The 26002-nt window shown below is 34.5% G+C and overlaps 1 protein-coding gene across 2 annotated transcripts in view; it reads left to right on the top strand.

Annotated features, from left to right (window-relative positions):
• Positions 1-26002, top strand: part of ZDHHC21 (zinc finger DHHC-type palmitoyltransferase 21) — a 60202-nt gene that overhangs the window by 1501 nt on the left and 32699 nt on the right. For both annotated transcript variants that reach the window (XR_009532782.1, XM_060101273.1), the window contains exons 2-6: positions 6156-6288; positions 12370-12568; positions 13843-13941; positions 19570-19681; positions 22736-22874. Coding sequence is in view for 1 of the 2 variants with exons in the window: in XM_060101273.1 (XP_059957256.1) it covers positions 12415-12568; positions 13843-13941; positions 19570-19681; positions 22736-22874 (504 nt within the window). In the remaining variant the exon portion in view is untranslated. The remainder of the gene's footprint in view (positions 1-6155; positions 6289-12369; positions 12569-13842; positions 13942-19569; positions 19682-22735; positions 22875-26002) is intronic.

Here is a 26002-nt window from a genome sequence, read left to right on the forward strand (position 1 = left end):
CTTTCCCATCCTTACTTGGCGTATGCTAAGTGTGTAAATAATTTAAGACCCTTTAACATGTTAAAGTTACTTTTAAAACATTTACCTGAAGAAGTATTAGTAAAATTATATCAAAATATAACCAAAAATGTATAATTCCATACTTTTAGAATAATATTTGGTGTAGTACTATTCCAGAATTCCTCATTTTGGAGGTAAAACAATAGGATTATATTAAGTCCCTTCAAACTGTTGTGACTTCTGTTAAATTTAACGTACTTTCGAAGCCGTAGTTGGAATAAATGAACTGGAGCATATTTTAAATAAAACAGTGTCACATTGCCTATCTCTGGGGTGTTTTACTTAATAAAAAGGAATTTAAGCATTTAAAAATGCAAACACGTAAGCATCAGCTTAACAGGTATGTTCTAAAGAAGTAACTGGTGAATCGTAAAATTTTTTACTTCTTATTTACTCACTGCCTGATTTCTCTAATTCATAGAGACTGATTCAGAACCTGTGGAAAAGCACATGGATAAAATAATGTCGTGTATTAGTGAAGAAATGAATTTAGAAGTCTAGTAATGTCTCCATGGAGCTTTTTTTCAGGAATTGTAATTGAATGTGAGTCAATAAAGTCTTTTTCAGTGTAGGAGGCTACATAGTGGCGTTATCAGTACTACCAGGCATAACAGGGAAGGCGGAGGAAAAGCTATTTTTATTACCAGGAAGTTGTTCCCTAAGCTCAGTTTTACTTTTATATTAAGGAATGAAGACATTTTATATTACTTTAGTAAAACATTAGGGCTCAGTTTCAACTTTTCAAATGCACTAAGTATAAACGGCATCGTAGCATGTAGTAGAATAATCAATGAATTAACACCTCTTATTAAAGTTGAAGATGTATTGATTTGAATCAGTAAAAAATATAGGTGAATGACATGAAGAAGAAATGGAAAAACACCAGTCTTGCTTATTATCAGAGTAGTGATTTTTTTTTCTTTATTGGAGTATAATTGCTTTACAATGGTGTGTTAGTTTCTTCTTTATAACAAAGTGAAATCAGCTATATACCTACACATATATCCCCATATCTCCTCCCTCTTGCGTCTCCCTCCCACCCTCCCTATCCCACCCCTCTAGGTGGTCACAAAGCACCGCGCTGATCTCCCTGTTCAATGCGGCTGCTTCCCACTAGCCATCTATTTTACATTTGGTAGTGTATATATGTCCATTGCCGCTCTCAGAGTAGTGCTATTTTTGGTTAAGAATCTTTGGTAAATTGAGTTAGCCTAGGACCTCCCTGGTGGCGTAGTGGTTGAAAGTCCGCCTGCCGATGCAAGGGACACGGGTTCGTGCCCCGGTCCCGGAAGATCCCACATGCCGTGGAGCGGCTGGGCCCAGTGAGCCATAGCCGCTGAGCCTGCGCGTCCGGAGCCTGCGCGTCCGGAGCCTGTGCTCCGCAACGGGAGAGACCACAACAGTGAGAGGCCCGCATACCGCAAACAAAACAAAACAAAACAAAACAAAAAAATTGAGTTAGCCTAGTTTAAAAAGCATATCTTAATAGACATGAAATAGCACTGCTCTCCATGGTAGCTACCTTCCCCAAAATATCTTAAAGTGATGGTAGATTATTTACTTATTTCCCTCTTTTGATGTAGCATGGGAAAAAATGTGGTATTTTCAAAGTTTGTCTTCTGCCTTTTAGGCCTCCTCTTTCCCTGTGCTTTTCCTCTCAGGTAGATTGACTTGATCCATTTAAGAGACTGAATAGGTTTCTGCTCTCTTCATCTATCTGTTGCTGCCACTTCCACAAAAGGGCAAGTTAGGTAAAAATTAGTATTTTACTACTCACTGATTCATTCAATTTTAACTTAATGTGCTCCACTGTGATCTCAACCAGGCTTCTGATTTTAAGCCTTTTATCTGTAATTATGGAATGAATAACTTTTTTACCTGCTGCAGGATTTTCAACTTCAGCAAGCAAGGAGAGATTTTTTTTCTTTTAGTGTTATTGGTTTTAAATCATGTCTGCTCTGGTAAAGCCTGGTGTGAAGGAAATCTAATTTAGCCTTTTGGTTTGTGGTTTTTTTTTTTTTTTTTTTTCAATCTGTTCTTGGTGCAGTGGGTACTAGATAGAGGTAAGTAGCTGGCTTGCCTTTCCTCATGGAAGAACATGTCTGATTCACACCCAGGAATGATGCCAGAGCCTAATTTCTGGCTTTTACTGTAGCTGAAGTTTTTTCCTTGTGCTGTTTTTGGAGCAAAGGTTACCTGTGCCTCCTGTTCCTACCCTGCATTTAACTCCAGTTCTTCCCTTGCCTGTCCTGTCCTTTTTCCCACACCCATACCTTCCTAAATGAAGAGTCCTGCCTAGACATTTTGTACTGATTGAAACAGTATTTGGTAGTCTTTAATTCATATCATCACACACCTTCCCAGTTATTTTTGCTTTTTGTTGGGAGAGTCTGAAGAAGTGTGTCGTTGTAGTGCAATACTTTTAATAAAGGTATTAATTTACATTTTTTTCACTCACGAGGCGGGTACACAGAAGAGCAACAGCTTATGTTCAGTTCTGCCCAGAACATAGTGATTTAAAGACTTGTTCTAGGAAGTGGATCCTTGAAACCATTGATGGTACAGGTTTGATATGCTTTGACACTTTGTCTACCCACATTTTAACAGAGTCTTCCTGGAGAACTCAGCAATTGGGTCAGAATTCCCTACTTTAATTCTGCATTCTTCCTTAGCTTTTGAAATCACATCCTGATTATCTGCCATGCTTCATTGCTTAATTTCCCAGTCCTTCCACTTTTACCTGAAAGAAATTTAGTTTACAGGCTTTAGTTCAGTCACTCTATTTTAGATCAGAGCTCTATTTTTGGTTTTCTGCTTGAAGAGACCTCACGCCAGCCTTGTGGAAATACAACCTCCCTACGTGCTTATAGTGTGATGCGAGGGAAATGGCTGTGTACTGTACTATCTGAGGTTTCTCATCTCTGACAAGTAGTTCTCAGACTTCAGTGTTAGAGAAGGTAGGCAGCTGGGTATAGTTAAATTGTATTTAATGATGGTGACCCAGAAATACTGTTTCACCCTGGAGTTTGTAAGACTAGATGTACCACTCATCTTTAGTCCCCCCTGTCCTCCACCCCCCACAAATGCCCCTTTAAAGTTGCCATTGTTGGAGGTGTTTATCATTTGCCAGGCAATTTCCCTTTTAAGTATGACAACCACCTTGTGTGTTGATACTTTTATTACCATTTTAGAGATGGTTAAACCGAAGCTTGAAAAGAAACTGAAGTTTGGAAGCTAATAAGAGGCTGTTTCATAATTTGAATGTGGCTCTCTTAAGTGTCTGTATAAGATTAATTTCCTACTCTATTGAAATAAACTGAATACCTCTGATGTTTTAAAAATTGGATTACCTCTTTGGCTAATTATTAAAGACAGCTATATCCTGATATTTTAGGTAGAATTACTTGACCAATTTTTCAGAGTTGATAAAATCAGAAATTAAATAGCTGTGTAAATATGTAAGATTCATTTTAAGCTGCATTTATAAGGTTTAAATTTTATGTATTTTAAATTTTTATATATTTGTATATTAACCATTTTGTTTTGACCCTGGGGGGGATTTTTTTTTTTTTTGGTTTGCCCTGTAAATTGTTGATTGCAGTCTCAGATGTAGCAATGTTAAAAACACTTAACATTTTGTAGTTATAGAACTTTGAGATATTCTTTGTTATCACAAAATGTCTTGGGTTTTTAAGACTAGAATTGCTTTTATATCACGTGGGTGAGATTTGATTCCACAGTGATGGCGATGCTGAACTAGATAAAATGTTCATCTCATTTTGGATGCTATGGCTATGATGTAGTTCTGATAACTGTAAATGTAAAGTAGGATTTTTTTCCTTGATTTTAAGCCAGTGAGTGACTAGGGTTTGACTCATGGATGGTTGACTTGTGCTGTTACCTAATGTTACTGATGGAAACTACTGTTTTGCTGCAACAGTAAGAAGCCACCCTAGAGTCATAGCCTTAGCAGAATTACTGACTTTGGCTATGTTTCAGAGCACTTCATTGTACCACACTTAATTCTGCTTGAGATCTTTTCTAGAAGAAGATGAATTCATTCATTGCCACTAGAGTAGCACCTCCTTTACTAAATCATTCTGTATTTTGTCTCTAAGAAGCAAATGTGCAGCCAAAGAGACCACTTTAAATTAGCTTAGAAAGTTAGAGTATAAATAAGTTATATTTCACAGTCTAACAGTCATGGACCATAGAAAAAGTGACCCTGGGAGAAAGTACAGTTTAAAAAAAAAAGTCTGTAAGGGGAATGGAAATGTAATGATAATGATTTTGATGTTTTTTTCCACATCCTCAGATGTGGAAAATAGATTCCTATTGCTATGGTAAGCAATATGCATAACAGACTCACAACTTGTCCTTTATTTCCTTTCTTGGAGAATGGTACCACCATTCACCTAGACCCTAAGCCAAAAACTTGGGAGTCATCGTAGCATCTGCCCTTTGCATGATTGATTACCACGTCCTATCAGTTTTACTCATTAAGTTCTCATTCTGCCCTTTTCCAGCATACCTCCTACCTTAAGTGTTCCTTCCTCACCCCCTCCCCTCCCCACTTCCTTTAGAAGTTACTGCTTTTGGGGTACTTACCATGTGCCCTCATTTCTCACCTGAATAACCAGTAAGCCTAGCTTATTCCATATAGTCAGTCTTGGAGCTTTATGCATCCACCCAAGTTCATTCTTCAGAGTGTTACTCTTCTTTCCAAAATGCACATTTCATCATGGCATTCTTCTGCCTTTAATCCTTCAGTACTTTCCAAACTACTGTCTTCAGGGTGAAGTCCAAACTCATTGGCATGGTTTAACAGTGTTTTTTATTCTTAGATCACTCTCTTCTTGTAGGTCATGAAATCAGTCTAGCAGGCTGTGACCAGCATTATATATTTTTAGTAAAGTGAAATATAATAAAATAGTACAGTATCAGAGTACGTCACATATAGTCAGGGTGAATATCACTTCATTAAACTTTTTCAGTTATATATTTTATATATGTGAAATATATACTCACATATCTCATATATTTCTGTGTATATATTACCAGATGTCCTGAACTATATTTCTTAAAGATGCTTGTGGTCGAAAGGTTAAACGCGTTTTATCCCATTCTTCTATATTCAATGACTCTAGTCATTTCAGTTTACTTAGATTTTCTTTGCCTGCCCTTATACCTTTGCATACTCTGCTCTCTTGTTCAGAAGAGCCTCCATTCTTCATCCACAGGTTTTGCTCTCTCCAGAAATCTTTTCCTGATGGTAACTTACCAAAAGAAATAAATTTTTTATTGCAAGCTCGTACACACAAATATTTACATAATTGAAAAGTTCCATGAATCAATACCCTTCCTGTATGAGATGCATTATTGCCGCCTTGCCCTCTGTCTTACTTTGTCTTACTTGGTATTGATCATGTCTGTTTACTAGTTTGTCTCTATTGAGAATAGGGATGGTCTCTTTTTTATCTATACCAGTGCCAAGGCGTAGTAATATAGATAGTGATTGAATTAGTGAGATACTGAATCAGTATATGTTTTCTAGAACTCTTTACAGTATTATTGTTTAAGCCTGAACTGTAGAAACTAACTTTAATGGTTGATTCTCTTAATGGTTTCATTATAGGAGGATAACTTTTTTTCCTTAAAACATTTAAACTAATACGTGCTTCTATTTTAAACTCTTTATTTTATGTTTATCAATTGTGATTAGATATTCCAGGCCTAATATCTTGATAGATATTACATTAGATTTTGTCACATCAGTGACCTCAGAATTTATTGTCATTTTGTGATTTGTGGTCAGTAAGTTTGATGAAGCCCAAATGCTGGACATGTAATACTAATTTGATTTTATGGGAACTGAGTGGTTTCAAAAGAGATAATGTTCATGTATAGTGGTAATCAAATAAAGATTTTGGGGGGCTGGCTGGATTAGATATGAAAGCATAGAATTAAGTGGAGTTGAATCATTTTATTTCTAAATTTAAACTTTTTTTTGTAATTGAAATTTTTACGGTTAGAATATTTAGTTGCTTACAGTTTTTATCTTTATTGTGAGATATTATTTGTTAAACCATTAATAGATTCACACGGAGAACTGCTCTTGAGGAGAGATCCATTTGTTGGGATGTAATTTAAAAAAAGAATGAATCAAGATAAAACCTCTAAATGCAAGTACCAGAAAAATTACAACACATCTCAGTGAATTTGCAGGTGGTAAGTGCATTTAATTTTAATGGGAATATGTTTCTGAATTGTGTGGCGTAGTATCCTTAAAGTGTTATGTTTAGATGAATTTAACAATCTTTCATTTACAAAAAAAAAGATAGTTACTTTATGTTTATATAAAATTTTTCATATTAACTTTTAACTACACATTTTCTTAAATAAGGCTTTTTCCATAGAGAAAAAAATCTGTAAATAATACCAGTTTCAGAAACATCTTCCTGAATTATAAATCTTATATGGCTTTACAGCTGATGCTTCTGTGCTGCATTTTTAAAGATATTAATTTTAAAAGCATTTCATATAAGGATAATACATAGTGATAAAGAGAGGCTAAAAGTAAAAATTTTGTTTGAGGTTGTAATGTCGAATCACACCTCATTGGCTATCTTTATTTTTCAGTTGGTCGAGAAGAATTTAGAAGTACATATGTCTATTAATAAGCTTACATGAACACATAAATATATACATAAAATGTGACAGCATTCCTTCTCACTACTCTTTCCTTCGTCAGCCAAGTGGTAACCGCTGTTAACAGTTTGGTAGATGTGTTTTCCTCCACCCATACGGAAATTACTTATACATATATTTTTTTTAACAAAAAAAGAATCATGTTATACAACGTATATCTGAATACCCGTCACCTAGATTCTACAACTAATATTTTACTGAACTACATCACATACTCATCCATCTCTCTGTCCACACATCAGTCCATTTTTTGGGGGGATCCATTTGAAAGTAAATTGCAGACATCAGTATACTTCCTTCCTCCTCTCCCCAATAATACAGCATTCGTATCATTAACTGGAGTTCATTATTCGTTTAAAGGGTTTTTTTAAAGGTGAATTTACGTACCATGAAATGCACCAATCTTAAGTGTATTGCTGAGTTTCAACAAATGTATGACCTGTGTATCTCAAACTCGTGTTAAGATAGAGATCTTTATCAGCACCCCAGAAAGTACCCTTATGCTTTTTCCTAGTTTGTCTTTATCCTCCCCTCCCTCCAGGAAGCTACTGTTAGGATATTTCTCCCCACCATAGATTTTGCCTATATAATTTGCCTCTTTTCACTCAACACTATGCGTGGGTAGCCATATGCAAATCTAGATCTACTTCCTTTTTTTCTTCTTTAAAAATTGCAGTAGCTTGGAAATAGTCTACACTATGGATGTATTATAATTTCTAGTATATGACCATTCCCTTCCCTCTACATGGGCATTTAGGTTGTGCAATATTTTTGTGATTACAAATAGTGCTATATAGAACATCCTTGTATGTGTATATACCTGTTCACTCTAATGAATACTTTTGTAGATATTACTAGAAATAAAACTGCTGGGTCAAAAAGTTTGACGTTTTAATAGACACTGCCAAATTGCCCTCCAAAGATGGTTTTATCAGTTTACATGCATATCAGCAATGGATGAGATTGTCCTTTTCTCTCTACCCTTTCAACATTGGGTGTCACCTGTCTTTCTAGAATTTTGTCAGTATGAAGGGTGAAAAATATACCTAGTGATTTCACATTTTCCTAATCAGTAATGATTAACCACTGGATTTTTTTTTTCTTTTGTGAATTGCCTCTCTGTGTATTTACTTTGTATGCCTCTTACTAGTCATATGGTATATTCTTTTTTTCCAGGGATGCTTTGTCTTTTAATTTTGTTTCTGGTGTGTTTTGAGCTTCAGAAATTTTAATCTTTATGTGGTCAAAGGTGGCTTATGGGTCTTGTTGAAGAGCTTCCTCATTCTAAGATTATAAAACCACTTGCTATATTCTTCTACTAGTTTTGCTTTTTATTTGGAATTTTGAAGAGAAGGAGGAATCACTGTGAACTAAGGTGCCAGGAAAAATTTCATATGGCGAGTGAGATTCAAATTGACCTTGAAGTATGAGTTGAATTTAAATAGAGTAGACAAAATGGTAGAGGCATTTTGGACAGAAGGAATGAGAGAGGGAATATATTTTTCATATTCATGGAACAATAATAAGACCACTGGCTGAGGTGGCGAGTCATATAAAACTGCAAGTTTAGAGATATTCATTTGGCTCCATTTCTTGTAAATTATTTTAGCTCACTTTTATCATTTTTAAAAATCTGTATTCTGGTGTTATAGTTTTCTGTCATACAATAGTTTTCTGTCACTTTCTTTTCATAGTGACTTCAGTATTCTTCCTGAGGAAAATATGTGGTGAAATTTTGTTGCCTGAAAAGGCAAAAAAGGGAAAGGTGGTTTCCTACCAGAGTAGTTTGAACATTGTGAATATATACTAGTCTAGTTTATTAGAGTTGAGTTATAATTTCTTTAAAAAAAAAAAGTCGTGCTGTAGTAATTTACACCATTAATGAAGTGAGAGCACTCAAGTATAGTTACCAGATATCAATCTTCAAAAATGTTGAAATACCAGTGTGTCCACTAGTTACATCAAAGAGTTATGAGCTTACCAATTAATATACAGATTAATATGTTGGATTCTCTAGCTGATGAAAGTATTTACAGATGCCACCCTTAAGACTGAGTAGCAGCATTGTGTTCAGTTTGGTTGTTGCTCAGGATGTGTAATAGTTTCTGTTCAGCCGTGATCCACGCCTGGTAGATAATAACTGAGTGGAGTGATCCTGCAACTTTACCAGTTACACCTTTCTGGTTGTAATCTGATTTGGAGCTCTTGGAAGGCTACTGTTTTCTTCTCTACAATCTAGTTGTAAGGATTATGTGGATTAATTTTCACTACTCAGGTATTTAAAAAAGTATTCAACATCTTATTTGTTCATTGTTTTATTTTTCTCTCCTTAGCGCACTTTTCCTTGGGGATGCTTGTTCTTTTAGAGCTTGTTGTCTTTGTATGTTTATATCCAGGAAAAACAGACACATTTTTAACTATACTTTTCATTTATAGTTTCTGTTGTGAGGAACTCTTGCTGTGATAAGAAAAATTTGTTATTCTCTGATAGAGGAGAATAAAAATAGAGTTTAAAAAAACAAATGAGTGTTTGATAATTTTGCTACTTGTTTTGCTGGCTCGTATGCTTTTCTGTTTCTAATACTAATACATTTAGAAATAAGTAATGAAATTACTCTGTTCTGTATAGTTACTAGAATTCACTGTCTGTTTTTTTAGTCGTGAATGGAACTGAAACATTAAAAGAAAGAAAGTACATGAAGTTAATGATATTGAACATGTTGAGAGACAGAGCCTTCTGTCATTCTTTTAGCACTTGATGGTTGGCAAGACTATAAAAATAAACATTCTTTTTAATGTTTCTCTTTTTAGGTATGTTGATAGCTTGTCATTTGTATTTGAGTTCATTTAGCTTTTAAAATAATCATACCTAGAAAATTAAATCCTCTGTGACTTTCCTCACTTTAATGATACTGATAGGTCTTTTAATTTTTAAATTAAAAGGTAATGAAGTTCAACTTTTACTTTTTTAAAGGCCTAGGCACTATTCCTATTTTAAAATTCGTACATAAGTGCTAACTGAGACCATATCTGATTTAAAGAGTTGGGTGGTGAGTTTGAGTTCTTGTCTTTTTTTCTGCTGTCCCAGTGTTTCCAGGTTCTAGGGATAACAGGATAGGGGTATTCTTTTAAAATTAATCCTTAATCTTTTTTTCTTTGTCCTGGTAGCTTTGTAACTTTAAAGAACATTGGCAAGGCCTCTAAAGGGTAGTACCCTGAGGCTCTTCAACTGATGATAAATTATCCTTAGAATGAAGTAGTCTGGGATATAAGCTGGAAATCTGGGAGTCATCCTCCAGAAGCTTACTGGTTTGATTCTGTTTTTTCAGCTGATCTCTCCAAAACTAATTTTGGCTTTTGCCTTCTCTTAGCCTAAATGATCTTTGTCTTTAATTTCATCCTCCACACCAGAGCTTTAATCCTTCATTTAAAATACAAACCTCATTATGTTACCCGCCTGCTTTAGTAGCTTTCCAGTGCCTAAGAATGGCATCTTTATATCCATCATGATATAGCCCTTTATTTCTTACCACTTGCTCTCCACTGAAAGGTTTGTGATTTATCATGGCAGTTTGTAATACCTACTACAATTTTTACTCTTGTCTACCTCCTGCTCTTCCTTCTGTTTGCAGTATTGTTGTCACTTTTCTTTGCTTGGATAACTTTTACTCTTTTAAGATTGAACTCAGCTCACTCCCCTGCAGGGGGTCTTGCCCTGATTTAATCAGTCTCCATCTTTCTGTGCCTATAGTAAGATCTTGTCCACATCCCTGTAATGTATTATATTAAACCCATTTTATGGCTCTTTTCCCAATTAGACTGTTAGTTCCTTTAAGCAAAGACCATGTCTTATTCATCATTGTATCTACAGTGTCTAGCAACTGACAGGTATATAGTGGAGGCTCAATGAATATTTGTTGAACTGAGTTCAGCTCATTGCTGTACGTTGAAGTCTTAGTGAAGCTCCTGGATCCGTGGTTCCTGGATACCAGTCAGCTGTATCGAGACACCTGGGGAGCATTTTAGAACATTTTATAGGTTTTTGAGCATTACTCTGTAAAGAATTATGATTCAGTACATCTGGAATGAAGCCTGGGAATAAGTATTTTTAAAAAGCTCCTCAACTGATTCCAGTTTGCTTATAGGTTTGAGAAACATTGTCCTAGTGTATTGTTGTATTATTCCATTGTATTTTGTGTAAAAATGTTGCCCCCTAGATCTCATATAGTAATTTATTATTTAAGGTTTATAAGTTATAGCTACTAAAGTAAGGATATATTTTAGGTCACTTTTTAAATACCATATGTAGAAGTATCTTAACTTTAAGCCTCTTATTGTGAGGCCTATTAGCATTTTGTTAATACTGAACTGAAAAAAGCCCCATTTAAGCAGGAGTCTTCTCGAATTGATAGTAATATTAGTTGGGCTTCATTCCATGAATTTAAGTATTTTTGGCAATTTGTAATTACTTTTCACTTTTTATTATAATTTTTCAAAGTGATTTTTAAGCATTTTGTTGTGGTTTAAAATTAAATTAAATTGAACAAATCTTAAGTGTTTATAGTTCAGTGAGTTTTTACATATGTAGATATCTGTAAGGCAACAGGTCAACATCTAGAACATTTCTAACTCCTCAGAGTTTCCCCCATTTCCCTTCCCAATTAATAAACACCCCTCCCACCACAAGATGAGCACTCTTTTGACTTGTATTGCCATCAGTTAGTCTTATGTACAAAACTTTTTAGTAGTTTAAATCATATCTTTTGGTGAATATGTGCACTCATTTCTCTTGAATTTACACGTGGAATTGCTGAGTTAATGGCAGACTTGTGTTTAACTTCAGAAGGTAATGCCAGTTTATACTCTATGATTGCAATTCATATGAAAATTGAAATTAAATTATTTGAAGCTTATGGTGAAATTTTAATAGGCTGAAACTTCCCTTTGTTTTACAAAGTGTTCTATTTTGTCAAAAATATACATAGAGGGGGCCTCCCTGGTGGCGCAGTGGTTGAGAGTCCGCCTGCCGATGCAGGGGATACGGGTTCGTGCCCCGGTCTGGGAGGATCCCATATGCCGCGGAGCGGCTGGGCCCGTGAGCCATGGCCGCTGGGCCTGCGCATCCGGAGCCTGTGCTCCGCAACGGGAGGGGCCACAACAGTGAGAGGCCCGCATACCGCAAAAAGAAAAAAAAAAAAAAAATATATATATATATATACATAGAGGGCTTCCCTGGTGGTGCAGTGATTGAGAGTTTGCCTGCCAATGCAGGGGACACGGGTTCGTGCCCCTGTGCAGGAAGATCCCACATGCCGCGGAGCGGCTAGGCCCGTGAGCCATGGCCGCTGAGCCTGCGCGTCCGGAGCCTGTGCTCCACAACGGGAGAGGCCACAACAGTGGGAGGCCCGCGTACCGCTAAAAAAAAAAAAAAAAAAAAAAAAAATATATATATATATATATATATATATATATATATATACACACACACACATACATAGAAAGAAAATTTAAGTGTCATTTTATAGTTGCCAAAAAGGTAGTTTTGTTTTATTCAAATAATTTTTCCTATACAAGTAATTTTTTCTTTTTCTCTTTCCTTAGGTTCATCTTTCCTTGTGGGTTGGCAGGCAGTCATAGGACTGCAAAATGGGTCTCCGGATTCACTTTGTTGTTGACCCACATGGTTGGTGCTGCATGGGTTTGATTGTCTTTGTCTGGTTATACAACTTTGTTTTAATTCCCAAAATTGTCCTCTTTCCTCACTATGAAGAAGGACATATTCCAGGCATATTAATAATAAGTAAGTTTCTAGATCTTTATTTATTTCTTTGGATAATTAAAGATTTTTCTCATTGTGAATGTTTTTGGAGTAAAATACCACTATAATAACCTTCCTTTTAATATTATTCAGTGCTATTAATATGAAGTTATTTACTAAATTATGGACATTTTAAAAAAGAATGGCCTTTATATATTTTGCAGGGTTAGATAAGTGTGATATCTTCATATCTAACTCTACAAAATATATAAAGACCATTTTGTTTAATAAAAGACTGGCACAATAGTGCTATTTATGTAGGTCTGTGTGTATTTTTAATGTTTCTGTTATATACTTATTGCAAATGTGGAAGGAGTTTTAAGAATGATTATGATACACATTGTTGAAAAAGTTTCATGATATAAAAATTATTGATTATGATTTTGATTATGATAATACTTTGAACTTCTGGATAATTATTTTCTCCTATAGTTTAATGGTGATGGTTTGCGTATGATTAAAAGAATAAGATTGAAGTGATATGTTTTACATGTACATGACATTTATAGTTTTTATGTACATTCTGTCATTTTGATCTCATAAGAGCTGTGGGAAGTATAATCTGTTTTACAAATGATAAAACTGACCAATACCATGCAGTCGGTCCTGGAGTTAGCACTTGAACTAAGTTTCCTATTACAGGTGCAGTACCTTTATCCCCCCAACAAAATGCCTATTTCTTTTTCATCTAAAAGGTAGAATTATGATGAATGAATATATTTTCCTTTACTGTTATTTTTTCTGGTTATTCATTTTAAAACACAAAAATTTCTAGATTCTTTATTTTCAAATTAACTATCTTAAGATCTATTGAAAAGAACAATTGAACATCACTAATCCAATGTAATTTTGAAGCTAGCCACTTAGAGTTAATGAAAAAGTTTAATTGTAGCATAGGTTTAAAAATGCTGCTTCGATTCTGTCAAATATAGTACATGTAATAATTAAAAGGGATTCATTTATACCAATATTAGTAGGGAATTTCTGTTAATAAAGAATCTGGTTTATAACAAGTTTATCAGTTATTATTATACAAAATAACTATTTAAAATTACTACATTTTAGATAATCCTCTTGGCAGTATTATTTGATGAATGAAATGAATTAATCATCTTTCCATCTTATTTTTGAAAATTATTTATCCTGATGGTATTAATTAAAATATACATTTATCCTTTAGATATGCTTGTTGAAAAATGTTTTGAAGGGTAAATACTAATTTTATTTATTTACTTATTTGTTTGTTTATTTCCAAGTATTCTATGGCATTGCCATATTTTGTCTGGTTGCCTTAGTGAGGGCCTCAATAACTGATCCAGGAAGACTCCCTGAGAACCCAAAGATCCCACATGGAGGTATGGTACCCTTCAGATTTATCAGTTTTACAATGCCAGAATTATCATCTTTATTAATGTATTTGACTGCCTTTAGTATATTAATTATATATGTCATGTAACGCCACTTTCAAGTCTTTCCTCAATTGTTTCCTTTCCAGACTTCTCAATTTAAAACCACAAATCTTAGCTGACTCCTCATATCCCCCACTCTCTGGCTCTCCTTTTCACTTTACTTGTCTATTTATTTGTCTCTCCCTCCTCCCACTCCAGATCTATATAACCTCTGTGAGGGTGTAGATTCTTCGTGTTGTTTTCTTCATGTGTTCAGTACTGTATCCTTAGTGCCTAAATAGTCTCTGTCACTTATTAATAGTTGCTAAGTAAGTATTTGTTGAATGATATATAATTACTGAGAAATTATATTTTTATTTAGTAAAGGAATTTTTTTTTTTTTTTTTTTTTTTTTTGCGGTATGCGGGCCTCTCAGTGTTGTGGCCTCTCCCGTTGCGGAGCACAGGCTCCGGACGCGCAGGCTCAGCAGCCATGGCTCACGGGCCCAGCTGCTCCGCGGCATGTGGGATCCTCCCAGACCGGGGCACGAACCCGTGTCCCCTGCATCGGCAGGCGGACTCTCAACCACTGCGCCACCAGGGAAGCCCTAAAGGAATTTTTTGATGGTGCCACTTCATGATATTATTGATATAATATTGCTTAAATATTTGTAGTATTATAATACTATTGCCTATATTTCTTCAAGTTCGAACAATTCAGTGAAAATTTTGAAAGCCTTTTATTCTAGTGTCAATGAAGGTAATTTTTGGTCAGTTTATTGCATAGAAACCATTCAGGCAACACACAAAAAATTACAAATGTATTGCTTGTTTTATTACATGCCAGATATAGTAAACCTCCTTTACCCTCTTTCCCAAGTTTCACTTTTCCATCATTTGCTATGTAAGCTTTGAGAACTCGCTGTACTTTCTTCTAGAAAGAAATTTATATGTCTTTGTTATACATTATAGAACCAGAAAATTTTTTATAGTAGTTTCCGAACTTGCTGTACATTAGAACCACATGGGGAGCTTTAAAAAACCTCAATGTCCAGATCACATCCCATATTAATTAAATCAGAATATCTGGGGGTGAGAGCCAGGTATCCGTATTTTTGAAAGATCCAAGGTGACTCTAGTGTGTCACAAAGTTTGGGAACCAATGTACTAATTCTTTCCAAAATTAGATTAACTGTTAAGTCACTTAGATAGCCTCCCTTTAGTTTCCGACTGTTTTTTGAGATCCATCATTTGGGGCTTACTTGGTCTTGCAAGTTTAACGATTAAGTGGGAATGATATGACACTGATGTTTATGTAGAAGTTTCTGAAAATTATCTTGAATATTTAGTTTTTATTAATTTATAGAAACAGTATCACTGTCATTTAGCAGTTATCATGTGTGTGCGCGCGCATGTGTACCTGTGTTTGGACAGGGAGGATGGCACTCTGTAATTTGTATAGAATTTCTCTTCTCTACTAGCCTAAACCAAAGGCTCTCTAAAATATTGATACATGTATTTTCTACTTCAACTCTAAAACCCAATGTTATCAGAAAATCAAAGAAGCAGGCTTTTCCTAACTCAGGACTCATTTCTGATGAAATCTTTAGTTTGCTGTGGTCAAACATTCAAATGCCTACATCTGTCAGATACTGCAAATCAGTGAAAGGGGCCAGGGAGGAACTATTTTATGTTGAAAATCTCATATCTTATCTAAAGGGAGTGGCACTGTTCAGCTACAGTGAAATAGTCATACAGGCCTGGTATTATTAGATACTACAGTTTTTGAAGAGAAAATATGGAATCTCAATTTTTATGAGACATTTCATGATTTTTAAAAATATTGGCAACTAATTCAAAATTTTTAAAGCATTGTTTTAAAATAAATACCAAACAGATTATACCTGTGGGTCAGATTGAATCCACCTGAAACTGCTGTGTTACCTTTAGCTTATAGACTCCAGTGATGGAGGACACCATGGCGTCTTGCCAACTGTTTGGATATTTGCATTATATCTGGTCTCATTGACATTTGGCTTGTTTTTCTTCAGTGAAGAGTTCCCATTTGCCCAACCAAAAAAACATGCATTCATTTATCACATTTTAATGTTTCCAAAGTCTCTTGGTATTGTTATAAAGCTACACTGGCAACCGATTCTGTCAGAAAACCTCTGTTAAAACCCAACCCTTGGGCTTCCCTGGTGGCGCAGTGGTTGAGAGTCCGCCTGCCGATGCAGGGGACACGGGTTCGTGCCCCGATCCCGGAAGATCCCACATGCCGCGGAGCGGCTGGGCCCGCGAGCCATGGCCGCGGAGCCTGTGTGTCCGGAGCCTGTGCTCCGCAGCGGGAGAGGCCACAGCAGTGAGAGGCCCGCGTACAGAAAAAAAAAAAAAAAAAAAAAAAAAAAAAAACCCAACCCTTGTATTGATTTTTGTAGTTTCAAGTTATATTTTTCTCCCCAAAACATTAGTTTGTGATTTGAGATATAGTAATTGAGAAAAGGCCCTCTAATATGTGAGTCTTTTAAAAGACTCAAATAGAAGGTGATTCCTTCCTTTTTGAGGGATAAACCAAACCAAATCTTGCTTTATAGTCATTCATGCATTTACAGAATTAATAAGGTTCCCTGTTAAACAATGAGATGTTGTTTACCTTACATTAAAGAGCATCTATCATTTATAGAGTTTACCTTTTTTCTTTTATTTGTTTTATGTTTTGATTTTTCTTTCCTTTAAAAAATGTATCTGTTAATTTTTTATCTTCTATAGCTACCATAAATTAGCAGTTGGATTCTGTCTCCCATAGGCTTTTATTTTATTTTGTTAGATGGGTAGTACAAAAGTCTTGTAGGTGACCATCAGACACCAGAATGTATCAGTCATCAAGATCCTATTTGGACATGAATAAACCCTGAAGAAGAAAAAAGGGAGATGACTAAGAAATGGTTTATAGATACATAGGGTGGTAGGTTAAGATGGATGGCTTTTTTTCTTGCTCTGCAAAGCAAAAACATAGATGCTACTTTAATTTCTGGATTTTAAAAATAGTGATTTTTTTCTTTTCTAAAAACATAAATGTGTGTGTGTACTTGTGTGTGAAAATGTGCATTTTCATTCGTATTTTTCATTTTAGATTCTTACATCTTAAATTGAGCCTTAAATGGCTCATACCCTTTCTTTGAACAAATTTATGTTCCAGACCATAGGTCAACACATTCTTCTGTACTGTTAAGGGCCAGATAGCAAATATTTTGAGCTTTATGGACCATATGGTCTCTGTCACAAGTCCTCAGCTCTGTCATTGTAGCCCAAAAGCAGCCATAGAAATATGTAAATGAACGGGCATAGCTGTGTTCAAATAAAGCTTTATTTATAGACACTGAAATTTAAATTCCAAGATTTTTATATACCACAAATTATTATTGTTATGATCATTATCATTTTCAATCATTTAAATTTGTACAAAACATTCTTACCTTATGGGTCACACAAAAACAGGTGATGGCCTGGATTTCCCTGTTCACCGTAGTTTGCCAACCATAGTCTACACTACAGAATGAATTACAGTCTTTCTCTGACTCTAGCCAAACGCTCTTTTCTGAGGATACAACATTTTAAGTATGAAATAAATAATTTATTCTTTGCAGTATTATGTGCTGAAATTGCCAATAACGAATACCCCATATTTATTTTTTAAGGGGCTGGTTTAAGAACATAAAGTTTTCATGTTGTCTTTTAATGAAAATCGGCTCATCGAAGAGAGTCTCCTTCCTGACCATATTCCTTGTAGTATGTGAATTCAAAGTTTTAACATTGGGATATTTGGGAACATCTAACATCCACTAACATCTAGGGGGAAAAAAAAGTGACATGCTTGTGACCTGGTATTATGCTACATATGAAATATTTCTGTTTCACTAACAGTTAAATTATCATAGTTTAATTGTACCTAAATTAAGCTTTAATATTGTTGCCCTCTCATGTAATATGTTTTCATTAAAATAAGGATTGTAAGTAAGAAATGGAAGAGAATTTTATTTTAAAGTGAAATATTTTAAATGTAAAAGATAATTTCTCAACTTTCATATTGTTGGAATGAACAGTTGATTTGATATAGCTTTTATTCATACTTTATTGATTTCTTCAGAGACATTTGTAGCAGAATGTTTTTCTAACACTTTACTATAAAATTCCAGTATATTGATTTTACTTCTGGCCATTAAACTAGAAATAATGGAATTAAAATAGGGTATCTTTTTAGAAAATTGAAAACTACCCACAATTCTATTACTTATATTTAGAATCTTTCATTTAAAAAATTTTTAAACTTTTCATGCTTTAGCAAGGATTTAGTTACTACTTACTGTGTGCTAGGTCACACTTTGCATATACTAATACTCACTCTGAGTATTGGAGTTAGGTTAATTTTACTATGCCCATACTTTTAGTGAGGTTAGGATATAGTTTTCCATAAGTGATATAAAGTTTAAGAATGTTTATAAAAAAATTCCATTTCAAGGGCCTCCCTGGTGGCGCAGTGGTTAAGAGTCCGCCTGCCGATGCAGGGGATACGGGTTCGTGCCCCGGTCTGGGAGGATCCCATATGCCGCGGAGCGGCTGGGCCCGTGAGCCATGGCCGCTGGGCCTGCGCATCCGGAGCCTGTGCTCCGCAACGGGAGAGGCCACAACAGTGAGAGGCCCACATACCGCAAAAAGAAAAAAAAAAAAAAAAAAAAATTCCATTTCAAGAAATATTAAAATGATATGTTCTATATAACAATTGCCTTATCTTGGTAGATGACTGTCCCATAGAGTTTTTATGGATCTAATTAGAGCAGTTCTTAATGAAAACAAATGACTTTTCCCTTTATTCCTGTAAACTTCATGTTTTTAGCACAAAGCTTAATTGTGTGCTCTTTCACAACAGACTAGAGGAAATTGCTACTTGGTGGTAGGATAGAATTTTGTAAAGAACTCCTTTATTTCTGTTAAATAGTAATCTTCTTGTAATCTTCTTCACTTCTGAAACTATTCTAGTACCTCTTAAAGCCATCTGAAATCTTTTTCCAACCCTATCTCATTCCCAAATGAATCCATTAATATTTTAAAAAATGGTTTCGTGTGGGGAGTTTGGGGGGATGCCATCTCTGTTTTTCTTACGATATCATACGATTGATTTTGACTTATTAATCTATTAAACCAATACTCAGCATTTTTTCTTCTTTAGAGCCTTTAGATAATAAATTTCTAGAAATTAATTTGTTTAAATATAATTCTGTTTTAATGTAATAATTTGGTTGTACTTCGGGGTTTTGTCATTAAATTTTACTTACAACAAAATGCTTAAACTCAAGTATGTTGTTTTCTATCTCTTAGTTTGACTATTAATAGTGTCTTATTTTTATAGTGTTTAAAATTAGAAACGTACAAAATAAAATATGCATAGAATAGAGCAGCAACATTTTTGGCAAACATTTACACTGAAGACTTAGACATATATATCGAAGAATTCCTATAAACTCTTCTAAACACTTGTTGCTAAATTTCAACATTATTCATGTGCCTTTATTAAATGGATTTTAATTTCCTTCTCTAGAAAGGGAGTTCTGGGAATTGTGTAACAAGTGTAATTTGATGAGACCAAAGCGTTCCCATCACTGCAGCCGCTGTGGCCACTGTGTTAGAAGAATGGATCATCACTGTCCGTGGTAAGAAATAAGTAATTCACTTTTTGGAAAAAAAGGTAATACAAAATAAATCTTAGTACTTAGCAGATTTAAACAAAGGTTATATTAGAGTTATACAGTTTAAGAAAACCTTTTAATGAAGATCCCTTTATTTGATCATATGGTTCTGTCAACTCCCAAACTCATTTTTTCCAGAGATCCTATATTTTCTCACAAGGAGATATTTGAGCAGAAAACTAAGAATTAACATGCACCCAAATAAACAAAAGAACTAAGGTGGTTTTATTAAATGAGGCAATGTATGTAAAGCATTCAGTATAGTATCTGACATAGAAAATACTTAAATATAAATATAGTAGCTGTTATTGTTTCTAACTGTAATAAACCGTATACATCTCATTGTTTGTATTTCCCTTCCAATTTGTTTAATTAAAGAGTAACACATTTCAGATACCCTTATACCTCATTTCACCCACTTTCAGCCTTTTTCAGTGTTATGAATTGGTAATAGGTGTTAATATTACATGCTGGCTGGATGTGTAAAAAGTGGTAGTTAGCTGATTCTGCTGAACTGCCAACATTTTTGGTCAATAGGGGGCTCTCTTGTAATATTTAAAGAAAATGTTCAGTTGAGAAATAGAATTTTTGAAAACAAATGCTGTGAGAGTTCTTCATTGTATCTCATTTCAAAGCTGTCACAAAAATCTGTGAAAAAGATATTGTATTTAATTCTGCTTTCCTAGCATGGGATCTCTGTATAAATATTTAAACTGGTATGGTGTAGCACTTTATAAATATATCTATATACATATATATTTATGTTTGTACACATATACATGCATATATGCAAAGTTAGCTACGTAATAATCTTAAATTTATAATTGCATTTATCTAAGGTTGACTCAGGGTAGAGTTTAGCTTTGCCTAGTAATGCTAATCAATTTAGAGTTTCCCTTATTTTTGATAACACAAGTTATTATTAGCAAGCTTTTAGTAAGAATTTGGTTTTCACTATAAACTGATTGTTTAAATACAAGGTAATTTCCTGAGATTAAGAAAAAGTAAAAGCACTTTGTTACTATGTAAAAAAGTTGAAAATTCCATCAACAGGATAGTTTAGTATATAACATACAGTTGGTGTTGAAAAAATGTGCGTTGACTTTAAACAGATTAATTCTCAAGTGATTTTACAAACCTCAGTGTTCTGTTTACAGTTGCAATAGTAGTAGATTTTTTAAAGTTATATAAAACATGTATTCAGGTAAGGGATAATCACACTTAAAAACTCAATTTTATACACTTTTTAGAGTAATATTTCTGATTAAAAATCTAATAAATGTTCAGGATAGTTGGTTGGATATTGATACCTCCTTTTAAGTGAATGCAATAGCTTAAGCTTAAAAAATAATCAACTAGGAACTGTTTTGGTACTATATAGATTAGTGATTTTATTTATTTATTTATTTTCAAGGAATAAAGATTGACTTGGTGACAAAATAAGGTGCTGTTTAACCAAAATTCTAAGATTGGGGTGAGCTCTCTGTTCCTAGGCCTTGTGCCTCCATAGTTTTAGTCACCTTCTCAGAACACTGGTGGGAAGAAGAGTGAAAGTACAAAGAGCTGGAGCATAGGAAGGGAGGGTAGACCAGGGGGCCTGAGTAGATTTAGGGATTTATGTGATTGAATTCCCTAATAGAGAAATGCTGAGATATTCAGAGAGTGAGGGAAATGTACAGTATAAACTAGAAGCAAGGAGAATTTTTAATTTTTTTCAGAAATTGCATTATCTTAACTGCTTAACAGCTTTGGATTTGGAGGTCAGTTCTCTGATGACCTCAAGGTTTACTCTATTTTTGGCTCTAATCACTCCTTCCAAGGAACTTGCTACCAAAAGAACTCTTACATGTAGATTATCTTAGTGTTTCTTAAAGTTCTGTGCTTAAGAAGAATGCCATGATCATAGCAGTTATTTCTCAAATTTTGGGGGGACAGAAAGGAATGGGGCAAGTATAAGTCATCTTTCAAGCAACAGCTATTGAAGAGTATTTTTGAGTGCATACAGAAGCACCCTTCTCTGGTAGCCTTGCTTGCAGATAACAAAACACAGGAAGTTTTCTTGTTTACGAAGCATGCACTCTTTAGTCTAAGAAATGCCTCTTCCAGGTTTTCTGTTCAGTTATATATCTGATTTAAAAAAATAGTTAGCACACCTTTAAAACAACAATTTAAGTTAGGAATTTGACCCTATTTATTTATTTTTTCAAATAGTGGCAGTGTAATGCTATATTGAAATGAAAGCATTTGTGAAAGGTAATTTGTAGTTTTGAACTAGGGTTTTCTGCTGGAATTGTAAAATATTTTGAAAATTTAGGTACAATAAATAACCTTGGAACAATAAAATAGCTTGCATTAATCTTGAATATTTTGGGATTATGACATTAATCCTTTTTCCTAGTTGTGGTTCACTGTTATATTGGTGGAAATGTAGCTTTAAGAATTTATAAATACTTTTGAATATGTGTTTATTTTCAGGAACCAAGGTTAGATTTTAAAAGTAAGAAAAATTGTGAATGCTTAGCAGTATGTCAGAGTGGCAGGTTTAAGTTATTTCACTTCACATCATTCAAATTGGTCTGCACAGCTAGAATGCTGCAGTGGAAGGGCAGTATAGAGAAGAGGGTTCTTGTTCTCTTGACCACTGTCTCTCTTAACTGTACATCCTCTGGCAATTGTCCTAACTCCTTTGTTCCTTTTTTGTATCAGTGAAGCAAAGAGGCTGCCATCTGTTCTTCCTTGCCTCACTGGGTTGTTGTTGAGTTGAAGGGGAATCATATACAGGACTTCTTTAAAAAGTAGAATGTGCTTTACAAATGTGAAGTGGCATATTTGTGTCGTATCTTATGTACTCTTTGCTTTTAGGTTTGAGTGACTTTAGCTTACCTCCGTGAAGTAAAACACATATGAAGTTTGTGCTTTATGTGAAGTTTGTGTGTGTTTGAGTTTATCTCTAGTTTTACCATACTAAAATTAACATTAAAGTTTGAAATATTTTTTCTTTCTCCTTTTTTTCTTCAGGATTAACAATTGTGTTGGTGAAGATAATCATTGGCTTTTTCTGCAGTTGTGTTTCTACACTGAACTTCTTACTTGCTATGCACTGATGTTTTCTTTCTGCCACTATTATTACTTTCTTCCACTAAAAAAGCATAACTTGGTAAGAAATGTTTATATCAACTAATGTTAGAGCAACTATATTATACAGTTATTAACATGTGGTGCTTTTAAGTGCAGAAAATTGAAAACAAAAACAACAAACATAAACTCTCAAATTGGTGCATTTTAAAATATATTGGAATTGAGAAAGTGGACCCTGTTCTGACATTGCCTTTTAACCACATCTATTTATGATTATTTATTAGTTTTGAGTTCTTTAAAAAGTGACATATTAGATCTCTTAATAATATATTGGTTTAAAAAATCTACAATAATGAAAAACAAAGTGAAAAATGTTAGCTTCTTATTTCTTCTCAGGAATAAAAATAGACTAGTTTAATTCTTAAAGGTTCTCAAAGGAACATTAAGTTCTTGAGAGAAAGGACAAGACGAATTTGCAGGATGCCTTAAAAAGTTATTGCATACACCGTTTGAGGCATTGCTTTTTCCATTTTGTAGAGGAACTACAATAGATGTTAACAAGATTTGCCCAGAATGGTGGTGTTAGTGGTGGCGGTGGTAATAGCATCACCTAGGAATTTAAGGCTTGACTGTATATCAACACTATGCTATGGGCGTGTGATTTTAATTCTCACGTTAATGCTCACTACAGCCACATGAGGTGGGTATGATTTTCCCCCATTTTATAGATGGAAACAGACTAATAGAGGTTGAATAAATAGTTACTGAAGATGAAAAGCTAGGAAGTGATTATTAAACTGGTTTTAGTTGTAGAGCTGGGATTTGAACCTGATTTTGTGTTTTCTGAATCATATCTTGTGTGCTTTGTGTGTAGAACTGGTATTTGAGCCTGATCCTATGTGTCATTTGGACTTAGATTGTGTTTTTAAAATGCCGTGTGTGTGTGTGTGTGTGTGTGTGTGTGTGTGTGTGTGTGTGTTGTGTGTGGGAGAGAAGGAGAGAGAGTATGATCAAGGGTGCGTGTGAGGAAACCGGTAGGGAAGAGAGAAGGAAGAAGGAATAGATTCCCTGATGGAGAAGGGTGTTTCCTTTCCTATTTGTATCATTTTATACTGTTTAAATCTTTTTTATTAAAAATAACAAGTTCGGTGGTGGTACATACAATTAAATTTTGTAATAAGAGAGCGATTGAGAGAAGGTCTTTAAGTTCTGCGTATTTAGATCTTTTTTATACACATGGTCATTGTGTTTAATTAAAAGAAGATATTTACTGTTGTTGCTTAGTTGCGTATATTAGTGGGGCCTTGTGATAATTTTCCTTATTAAATACAGAGTGAGCAATTAAAAACTAATAACTGAAAAAAGTTCAAAAGGGAGAACTATAAATATAGGTGTTTGACATCATCACACACACTTTAGTGTATGCTAGTACTATGGTTTTAGAAACGTTTTATTTATAGATTAATTTCTTTTTTTATGCTTTCTCATATTTTAATTTTACTTTCTAATAAGACCAGGTACAAAAGAATGGTCACCCAAAACATCCAGATCAAAAGTTCTAATGCAATAGCAGCTAATATTTAGAGAGTCATTTAGGGTCGACAAGGTACTTTTTCTGCACGTGTTATTTCTTTTAATTCCCACAACAACTGTGTGAGGTGACCTAGCCATGAGTGTGACTTTAAAGCCAAACTCCCTGGGTTTGAATCTCAATTATAGGTTAATTTCCGATATAATTGGTATTGTAGTTAAAATATGTAAAAGGTTATACATATTCTCCCAAGAGTAACCTGTTTCAAGTAGATTGAGCCTAATAAGAAAAGCATTAAAATAAAAATTTACCAGTAAGATTAAGATCAGAATGTTTTAAAAACTGAGAGAGGTAAAATTTAGTGGTATTAATGAAAAGCTACTAGAGCTTCTCTAGGAGGGAATGCATTATAGTATAGTGAAGGGATTGGCAAACTATGGGCATTGGGATAAGTTTGAACCTCTGCCTGTTTTTTTTTTCTTCTTTTTCCTCTGCCTGTTTTTGTTAATAAAGTTTTCCTTGAAACACAGCTGCTCTCGTCTATTTACATATGTTTATGATTGCTTTTGTGCTACAACAGCAGAGTTGAATAGTTGTGAGAGAGGCATATGGCCTAAAAGCCTAAAATATTAAGTATCTGGCTCCTTTATTTTTTAAAAATTAATTAATTTATTTATTTTTGGCTGCATTGGGTCTTCGTTGCTGCGCGCGGGCTTTCTCTAGTTGCGGCAAGCGGGGGCTACTCTTTGTTATGGTGCGCAGGCTTCTCATTGCGGTGGCTTCTCTCGTTGCGGAGCATGGGCTCTAGGCACGCAGGCTTCAGTAGTTGTGGTAAGAGGGCTCAGTATTTGTGGCTCGCGGGCTCTAGAGCGCAGGTTCAGTAGTTCTGGTACACAGGCTCATTTGCTCTGTGGCATATGGGATCTTCCTGGACCGGGGCTCAAACCTGTGTCCCCTGCATTGGCAGTTGGATTCTTAACCACTGTGCCACCAGGGAAGTCCAGATTAATTCTTGTATCATTATAAATTATACCTTTTTATCTGTAGTAATTATTCTTGCCTTACAGTGTTTTTCTTTGTTATTAATTTAGCTATATCAGCTTTGTTTTGGTTAGTATTTTCATGGTATGTCTTTTTCTATCTTTTTCCTTTCAACCTTTATCAGTTATGTCTTGTCAGTGTGCCTTGTAGACACCAAATATTTCTTTTTTTTTAAGTTTAGTTTGATAATCTTTGTCTTCTAATTGGAATAGTCCATTTTTATTTACTGTGACATATTAATCCTATCATCTTACTGTGTATTTTCTATTTGACCCATCTGTTCTTTGCTTCCATTTTTCTTCTTTTCTTACCTGCTTGGAAATTTTCAATTAAAAAATATTTCCAATTTATCCCTTCTCATGGTGTTTCTCCTTTTACTCTTTTTAAAGTGATTTTCCCAGAGATCAAAACATTCTTCCTTGGTTTTCTGAAGTTTGATATAAGTTGGTACTTTAAACATTGCTTTGATAGTAAATGTAGTGGCCTTAGAACCCCTCCTATCATCGTTTTTGGTATTCTGGGCGCATAAAATAGATGTTGAACTAAAACTCATGACAACAAGAAGTAATTATTGTCATTTATATATTATGTGTTATAATACATATGTTATATGAAGTCACTATTTGTTTAGAGTT

This window comes from Mesoplodon densirostris, chromosome 6, assembly GCF_025265405.1.
Source record: "Mesoplodon densirostris isolate mMesDen1 chromosome 6, mMesDen1 primary haplotype, whole genome shotgun sequence".
NCBI classification, from domain to species: Eukaryota; Metazoa; Chordata; class Mammalia; order Artiodactyla; family Ziphiidae; genus Mesoplodon; species Mesoplodon densirostris.